This window comes from Halyomorpha halys, unplaced genomic scaffold, assembly GCF_000696795.3.
Source record: "Halyomorpha halys isolate HHAL.00 unplaced genomic scaffold, Hhal_1.1 Scaffold940.1, whole genome shotgun sequence".
Lineage (NCBI taxonomy): Eukaryota > Metazoa > Arthropoda > Insecta > Hemiptera > Pentatomidae > Halyomorpha > Halyomorpha halys.
The window spans coordinates 531,086-541,348 of NW_027114279.1; the positions used below are offsets into that span (position 1 = coordinate 531,086).

Sequence of the window (10,263 nt, forward strand, 5' to 3'; positions counted from 1 at the left end):
TTGTTTCGAGCCAACAAAAACTAGATCACAGACCGCACTTCATAAGTGGCGGGATTTTCTGTTGGAGGGCACATTTTGACGACTCAAAGTGAGGATAAAATAATAATTATTAAAAAAAATTAATTAATTAAAAATAAAATAATAATAATAAGAATAACTGAAAAGATTTTGAAATGAATGATAAAACTGCAAATTTACAATTACTAACTTAATATAATAATGAGAATAAAACAAGATGATACACATGACGATAAAACTAAGAATGCAATAATAGCTAAATTAATAATATTTATTACTAAGCACCCACACACATAGCTAATTCTAATTATAATATAATAAATAAATTATGTGGAGTTAAGGAAAAATACAGGCAGATATGGTCATTTGGTGAATCAGAATCAATTATTGGGAATCATAGAAGTAAGAATATACCCAGTTAAATATTTATTATTTTTATTTTTTGTAGTTATTTGTTATGATTTATTTGTTAGTTCTTCTAGAAAGCGATTGAACAGATATTATACCTTATAGTCTAAGGTACGTTTACCAAATTTATTGTTATAGGGTGTTTTGATAAATTTAATTTTTTTAAAAATATTTTTTAGATATATTATTTCTTTTCTAAGTAAATTGTTATCCTTAATTTTAAGATAACTCTATAAAAATAAAATATAAGTGGTAAAGTACCAACGATTTTAAGATTTTCTGTTATAATAACATTTTATAATTATAATTTTAAAAGTCTAATTTGAAGAGGTTTTGATATAAAATATAAATAATTAGTTTTTGGTTTATTATTCTAATCTGAGGTTTCAGCCCCATTCTCTGAGCCAACTTCAGGGCTCTCCCTTAGTGGCATATTTCAGATATTGTTTAATCTTCTATTACATCGTCTTATGAAGTTCTGGAAGAAATTTCAAGAATATTAATTAGTAGACTATTAGCACGCCCCCTTATTTAGCGATCTCAACGATTTAAAAAAAAAATTTAATAAGACAAAAAACTTTGTTAGATATAAGAAGTTGTTGCAGTCATTTATGTTACCATAACTACAGCTGTTCTCTACTCCAATATGTTTCCACTTTATTTGTTTCATTTTCCTATCATTCGAAGAATCAAAATTTAGGTGTGTATTGTTTCTACGAAACCTGACCTTGTAATCCATGAGGTTAGTTGGTAATTCAATATTTGTATGAATTTCGTTTCAGTATGGAATTAATTAATTTAATTAACTTCGATGGACTTTTACTACTTAACTTTTTCTGCTCCTGTGCTTCCTTTATGCAGTTATTTTTTTTTTTAAACGAAATTAATTTTTTGAATGGGAGAATACTGTAAATAAATAAAATAAGATATCTTGTTGGAAATAAACTAAAACCAATGGATACCACCCTAATTCAAGGAATTTAAATGATATATTTTTTAGATTTATTAGGAAAAATGTTCCTTCCATTCGACTTGGTCGAGACCATTCGTTTTAGTTTTTTTTTTCTTTTTATTTAATTACAATGTCTAATTTATAATAATCCTTCATGTGATATCATTTTTATTATTTGAAGAATATCTACATCATTACCAAAAAATAATATAGTTTTGAATGGTTAGCAACATTGAAGCTTAGATCGATACCCAAATTTATGACACTAGGCATGTTGTACTATTCTCGTACTTTACATAATGTAATGCTAGCTTTAGTTGTTGACATCTTTATTTCATCCATTCGACCTTCGAATCTGTATGTTCTTCTGACTGTAGCAACGTACAGACTCTGTTTGTCTTGTTAATGAAGCTTGTCAAGTTGATAATTAGGTGTGCCTAGTGGTCGAACAACATATGCTCTTGACTAAGTTTATGTTGTTCGCTTTGCTTGTCTGCGTGAGGGATTCAAATTAATGCACAATACATGGATTTTAGGAACTAAATGAAATAACGAATTATTTTAATGAGAATTTTTACAAAAATAATTCTTTTTAGTTCTGTGTACAACTGTCTTTTTTATTTAATAATAAATATTTTTATAAAATCCTGGTTCAATTTTTTTAAAATTTTGTTAAACTAAAAATAATCTCTATATCATATTTATTGTTATATTTACGATTTGATTTGTACTGTTTAATTTATTAGCCTTTTTAAATAGTTTAATTCATAGTGTAATAACGAATTGATAATTATATAGATTGATAATATTTATAAAATTTGTGATTGTAAAATTGTTTCTCAAAATAAACAAAAACTAATAAATGATTTGTATTTTTCATTCCAGGCCGATGAAGAGAGGAGAAATAGGATGTTTTTTAAGCCATTACAATATATGGAAAGAGGTATGCTTATTTTTCGTTATTACTGATTGCTTATACTCATTATTATAATTTTAAAATTTCAATAACTGATAACTCTGTAATGTACAATGATTAAATTTATAGTATATATTTTTATAATCCCTGGTACCTGGCTGACTGGTACCTGGAGACTAGAAATGGGGCTTTGTGTAAATTTCTAGAAAATTTCTGAAAATTTGAACATTTATGATTCTGATTACAAATTTCACTTTTGTATCCTCTAATTTTTCCTATAAATTAAGAAAAATATTGTTGCTTATTTCTCTGATTTTACTGATATAGCATGGAAATCTTGCATTAGTTTTCATGACATCAGCTGAATAGGATTCATTGGAGATTAATTTATAGCAGGAATGATTAAAATCATCTTATTAAAATAAGCACTAATAATACAAATGAATTTTTAACATATTTTGTTGCATAAAAAAAAATGAAACATATATTACAGTTCAGAATTCATTAGAAAAGGACTTACAATTACGTTTTCTACGAAGTTACTTGTTTTTATTTATTAAGATGTAAAGGTGAAAAAAATTTCCATTTAGAACATTATCACTATTCTATATTTGTTCTATGTTTCGGGTTTCATCTTCATCTTCATATACTAATATACCTCATTTTGTTAAGTTTTGCAGTAAAATAAATATAGAATAGTGAAGTTTTTAATGTTGTTTTATCAAAGGCTTTGAGGCAATATATTAAAAGTACTTATATCCAACAGATATTGAATAAAATTGAAGATTTTTAACCGGAACCATTTAAATCTATAGACTTCCATGCACAGTCAGGGCTTCAGTAAATTTCGACATAGAAAATTAAAATTAATTAATTTAAGATCACTCCAAGAACCCGATTGAATACGCCATTTAAAGTGTGATCAAAACTATCCGTTTGTTCAAACATTAACATTTAGAAAAACGGACATAAGTTGTTTTGTTTCATAATGGCTGATATGGTCAAAAAGTACTCATACTACTCAGCTTGTTAACTAGATACTCAAACAGACATCTTCTTATTTGATTTCAAAAAGTGAATAGAAGATTAAACATGTAACCCAGTTTGCGTGAAATACGAAGATAAGTTAGCTACTTTCCGCTTTACATTACATAAATCATATATTACAACTTATCAGTGGAGTGAGGAATAAGTCTAATTTCACTTGCCTAATTGTGTAACTTCTAAAACGATCGTTACACACTCTGATTGCAAGTTCTGTATTTTAGTTTCGTTGCTTAAATTAGTCATAATGAAGAACCCATTTGGGCTCATAATTAAACCAAAACAATTACCTTGTTTATTAGGTGTTCCCTAACAATAACAATTAACTTGTACTCTCGAATTAATTAATGTATCCTACCCATATATATGTCGATTGGACATATTATTCAAAAAAAATTTATAATTATTATTTTGTTGTCAAAGTTTTTTAAAGATAATATTGTAGACTTTTTAATTATAAAGGTGAATTTGGTACATTCTGTAGGAGAGCTACAGTAAAGGAGAAGTAAAGTAAAGCAACAAAGCATATATTTTTTTTTAACTGATAGCTTTTACTTTGACGTAATTGTTAATTGTGTACTGTGTATACTTAATGAATAATTAAACTTAACTATTTCTCTACCAATTATGGAAAACATTGAGAAAATAAAAAACAAATAGCCTTGAAATGTCTTAATGAGTCCTTAAGGATGGCAAATAGGGATTTTTGCGTTGTTGGGGCGAATGGGTCGGAAAATGGGTTTTTGTCCCTGTTCTAGGAGCAAGGCGTCCCAGTGGTGCGAGAAACCGATCCCATTTCCCGAAATTACCTTGTCCTAAAGACAATTTGAAGCGTCCACTGGGTCCTATTGTCCTACCGAGAGTGAAATGGTTCAGTAAATAAATTTCTTGGATATTCCTGTAGGCAATGTTTTCCCACTTGAAAACTCTTAATGAAGAAGTTCGTGAAACCGAATTCTATCCATTGGCGTTTAAGGTACTTTATCAAAAACACTCCTTCACACTTTACCTATTAACATTTAGAAAGGTTTTAGTTGCACCTTCTAGATAGAAATGGTTTTTAGTTAAAGATGATTTAACTTTATCATTAATAAACTTACCTAGGAAAGCATTCATTTTTCTAAATGATATACATAACTCTGTTTTTCAGATTGATGTATTTTTCAGGTATATTTTTCTGTGCATTTTCCAGGTGTATAGAAATTATCTGAAAATTTTATCGTGTTAAAAGCCAATAATACTTCAAAATTTCCAATTCTGATATCAACGTCAGAAAAATAAAACCAACAATAAGATTTTTTATTTAAAAGATAATAAATAATTCGAAGCATTATTCTAAAGACATCTGATCTCAACCATCGTTCTGTCGGATAACTATATAAGCTTCTTTATTCCTGAATAAATGAAGTGATAATTTATTTTTTTTATAAATTCGTATATATATATTTTTTTTTGGTACTATTTATTTAAAAAAATATAAATCTATTAGTTCTAGGTATTCGAAGGATAGAGACAAAATTAACTTCTTGCCACTAAATGTCACGTTACATTTTTTGAAAACTCTGATGAATTGAAAATGTCTGAAACTTGTTATATGTAATTGATGAATATTTATTCGCTAATGCACCTTGCATTGTGTTGGGCAAAACTGAATTGCAATAACGTTTTTCTAATTAGTAATTTCAATTATTTGGGCTCAACTAATAATTTTAATTGCAGACCACTGTTACAATTACGGCGGTTCATAAGATAGGTGATCGAAATTAGTTATTATTTTAATTTCTTTTTCTTAATTGTTTAATAATTTTAATTGTTATTGAAACTACTTTTTGTCAAAAACTTTGTTAGTAGATAAAATCATAGTAATCAATCTCCACTAAAGATAATTCGATATTTGAAGATTACTTGTAAAAAAAAATGAGTTTTTACTAATTTTAGCATATAAAATATATATTTAATTTTTCAGTTCATTCGTGCTACATGAGCCATACTCCAAGGAATAATGAGGAAGAATATCTTAAACATAAACTGAATCATTATAATGGACTAATTTTTACTAATTGTTTTAGCGGTTTCTTAGGTGCGCACGTATACATTAGAGGGTTAGGGTTTAGTTAGTTGTAATAAATAGTTAATTATGAAATATTTAACAATTGAAATATTCAATTATTTTAAATGTAATTTGCGTTTATGAGACTGAATAATAATTGCTTAAACGTTTCTTAAGAAGGTAGTTTCGTAAAATTAATTTTAAAAAATTATAATTACCTCTTTGTGGGGGTTAAATTGTTTTGTCTAAAGGAACGAAGCTTATTAATTTTTTTTAATGAATAATTTAGGTTCAAGTAATACCATTACCGTACTTCATTCTTTTATTTATTTTTTTTTAATTGTCGTTTCTCTGATTGCTCCTTTAATTTTCTAAGCTTTATATTTAATGGAAAAATATAAGTTATCCTTCCCTTGATGTAAATTCGGAATAGGGTTAGAAAGTGACCTGTGTAAATATCCTACGTATTTATGGCAATAAATATTAAAATTTATGTTTATTAAAATCTTATTCTTATTTATTTATTCTGATTATTGTTATCTATATTTTTAATGAATCCTGATGATTCATAAAACTTTCTTCAATCTATAGGTAATTCAATTAATTATTTAGAGGTTTTTAATAATTAATATTTTAGATTTAAACTTCTGTGGTTAACATAACACTAAGGAACAACATTGTGTATACATTTTTGAATGTTTATTATTTCTTTAAAATGCAATGCCAGGATTAATCCTAGTTTTTATCCTTAGTACTCACGAATCCTAAAAATATTATGGATTTGAAATAAAAAGATACTTTGAATTTTCTAAATATAATTATATTTTTAAATACTGAAATATTGAAATTATTCTTTTAATATTTTATCCTTTAAAATAAATGAGAACAAACATATTTGTTTATATTTAACAAAATTATCCATTTAATTTTCTCGTACTTTATTATTATTATGTTTTAATTTTTTCTGTTTTGTTTTAATTAATAATTATTATTAATAATAACTTTTCCGTATTTTCTCATATGTTTTACATATTATGACATATAATTTGACTTATTTATTGTTTTTTTATTATTATTATAATTAATATTATTTCTTATTTTCAAGTTATTTTTATATATTTTATGTTTATATTCATTGTATCTATTACATTAACTCCTATCATCAAGCATAGAGAGTTATGTTATTAGAAATATTTTGGAGATTGAATATTGATATGCATAGGCTACATCACCATTACCGTGCATTATCGTACATAAAAAAAATTAAATGAGGTCCATGGAAGTTCAGTTTTCAGAGGTGTTAAAGGGTATGAAGTATTTATATTTAATCACGTATTTATATGTATCAATATGTATTTATATTTAATAACAAATATAAAGAGTTATTTTTATTTAAATTCTATAATTTCTAATTTAAAATTCTCTCTGAAATTGAAGTTATAGTGTAAATAGCGTCTAATAAACTATTGTTATATGAAAATTATTACCTAATAATATTATTTATCAAACTTCTAAAGATTAATTAAATTAAGTATTAAACAACTATTTTATTTAGGCTATTTTATTTATTTTAGCGTGAGTCCCAAACTAATGTTAAGTTTGTTGAGGATTGTTTCCTTATAATGCCTAACTCTTATACTTGCTCTGTTATATTAATGTCTCGAATATAAACATTGCACCCTGCTTCCTGTCTGATGAAAACCCACTTTAAAAAAAAAAAAATATTTCCGACAGGTCCCTCCTCTTCTATTCACCCTTCATTTTGATTGATGGTGTTTTTCGTGGTGGTGAAACTGGAGTCTGATGATGACGGCAGAGGTCGGGGGCTCTTGAAAATTAATATATGCAGTCATTGCAACAGAGCCCCTCAGTGCTTCCCTACTGAATTAAAAACAGCATCAGAAAGAATGATGTTTATAAATGTAATGTAATCATCGAGTAAATCTTTAAAAAAAGAATGGGAACATTTTACAATGGATCAATTACAACCTTTCAAATTTAATAAACGAAAGCTGTCTGAATATGACTCGAATTGAAAACAGTAGTATTTACCTATTTGTCATCAAAAGAGAAATTTTGTATAAAGAAGGAAATAGTCTGGGAGATAGTCTAGATTAAGAGCAAAAATAATAAAATCAATTATTTGCGTTCCCTACTTCGAGAAAGAAGATACGAGGGCTGTCCAGAAAGTAACAGACGTTTTGAAATAAATAATTCACAAACTGAAAAACTAAAGTTTATTATATACATTTAAAAAGTACACTATTAAGTTATTTTTCTACATAATCGCCATTCATATTGAGGCATTTATCATACCGTAGCACAAGTTTTCAATACCCTCTATGTAGAAATCTGCCGCCTGCGATTTCAACCACTGGTTTACATCGGCATACAGTTCGGCTTCAGTATCAAAGCGTTGTTTGCCGAACCATTTTTTCATCGCTGGGAAGAGGTGGTAATCACTATTTTCTATGGTGCGCCGTAACTTTTTTAGTGTTTCACAATACCTTTCTGCGTTAATTATTGCTCCACGTTCCAGAAAATCAACGAGAAGCACTCTCTTGGAGTCCCAAAACACAGTAGCCATGACCTTTCTTGCTGACAGCGTTTGGAAACACTTTCGTGGTTTCATAGGAGGGTGTGTGCGCGCCCACACCGTCGACTGCTGTTTTGTTTCACAGTTGACATGCTATACCAAGTCTCGTCCCCGGTTACGATACGATCCAGAACCGCATTACTATTTGTGTTGTATTCTTGGAGAAAGGTCAGTGCTGCAGCCAGTCCCTGTTTCTTATGGTCTTCCTTTTAGATTTTCGGAACCCACCGATCACAAAATTTTTGGTAACTAAGCTTCCCCACCACAATCCGATGCATCAAACTCCGCGAAATTTTCGGGAAATATTCCGACCGCTCTGTTATCGTGAAACGACGGTTTTCACGAATTTTGTCATTGATTTACATTGCCTGGTCATCAGTCACAAGGCTAGGCCTACCGCTGCGGTCATCGTAGTGAACACTGGTACGGCCATTTTTAAAATCAATGCACCACTGCATCACTCAGCTTTCACTTATTATCCTCTGCCTACAAACATCACAAAGCTGACGATAAATTTCAATGGGCCTGTTGTTTCGAGCCAACAAAAACTAGATCACAGACCGCACTTCATAAGTGGCGGGATTTTCTGTTGGAGGGCACATTTTGACGACTCAAAGTGAGGAACCCACAGTCCTCACGCAACAACAGCTGGATTCGTATTGAATGTAGGAACGTTCGGACATCAAGATCGCGGCTCTACCCCGATTCATCGCCACGATAGGTCAAAACGTCTGTTACTTTCTGGACAGCACTCGTACAATGAAGATAAAAACCATAAAAATGTAAAAAAATATTAGGAAATATATATATGTTGATATGAAATAAAAAATCTTAATATTCACTGAATATTAGAAGTAATTATAAAAAGAAGAAATGGAGTGAAGGAAACACATAAAGATCAAATATAAACCGTAATAAAAGAAGGGGCAAGTGGATGGAGAGGCTATGTTACAAATAGTAAATTTTAGGAAAGAAGGATATTGTTTTTTTGAGCTTATGTTTTGAAGTGTACATAGCCCCTTCATAATCTAGCTATCTCACTTATTAATTGAATTTTGAGGTTAGAGTTCCTCACAGTAGCTAGATAGGCACCTACCTCCTGCATCCATACCAAAGATTCAGAAATTCAAAAAATGTTACATAGCCCCTTCATCTACTTACCCATTCAAATAATACTAAGATTTTTGTTTAAATTCTATTAAGAGTGAAAATATTCACCGTTTAAAATACAATATCTTTAGTACCGCACGGCCGTTCAGTATTGCAGGTACTGTATAGCCCTCTTTCAGAGGCTAGTGTCTGTTTCTAACTCAATAGAAAAACTAAAGCTGCATTGAGGATGTGGTATAGTTAAATATAGTGTTGAAAGAGGGATAGGAGGGAGGAAAGAAGGTCTGAGAGAGAGACCCCTAGGAAAAGAGTGAAATCATTGTTGATATACCCCACATAGCAAAATAATCCTTCTAATTTTAATACTATTGAGACATACAATGCTAAAATTCATTATACATTTATTGTGTTAGTCTATAACTGTGATACAACTACTCCAATATCTATTAAAATTAAATTAAACATGGAAACTTGGGTGAATAGAATGTTATTTTTATTATTATTTGAATCAGTGACGCGGTTTTAAGAATTATTTTATTACTTCATGTTTAAATTTGATGTTATTCATTTTATTTTTATTTTGTTTTCTCTTCTATTTCTTATTTTTTTATCAGTTAATTTATATATTCTTAAATATTGTATGATTGAACTCTTTGATCCATAGTACTATTATCTATAAATATAAGAGAGAATGTAATATACATACATACATAATTAAAAAAATAATAAATTATTATTTGAACAACGAACTTGATTTTATTTATTACTTCTTACATTCGTGAATTCAGTTTACCATAAATATTATTGTCAAGGTTAATATTTAGCTCGTGTAATAATTAGTTGCTAACAGTAGCTACCTTTTTTCCACGGAATTGCCTTTCAAGACCACGCGAATATCACTACTTTCCCCTTCTATTTTTTTTTCTTTTCTTCTCTCCCAGTATCTTCTCATCATTTCTGCGTGCCTTTGCTTCCTCTCTTCCAACCACGCAGTACTCTTCCGTGTTTCTTTATTTGCCGCAAGAACATTGATTTCTTTCAATTTTTTTCCTTTGTCTTTGTTATTTTCAATTTTTTTTTGTTTCCTCTCTCATTTCCTTCACACATCCTCTCACGCTCTTTTATTCATGGATTCTGTCAAAGAGTTTCTTGTTTCGCCTCCTTTGGTC

General features: G+C 28.9%; 1 protein-coding gene across 1 annotated transcript in view; it reads left to right on the forward strand.

Annotated features, from left to right (window-relative positions):
* LOC112210019 (glycosyltransferase 25 family member) overlaps positions 1–10,263 on the forward strand; it is a 389,701-nt gene that overhangs the window by 334,546 nt on the left and 44,892 nt on the right. Inside the window, exon 7 of the mRNA XM_067051487.1 lies at positions 2,264–2,321. Within this exon, the coding sequence (XP_066907588.1) occupies positions 2,264–2,321 (58 nt within the window). The remainder of the gene's footprint in view (positions 1–2,263; positions 2,322–10,263) is intronic.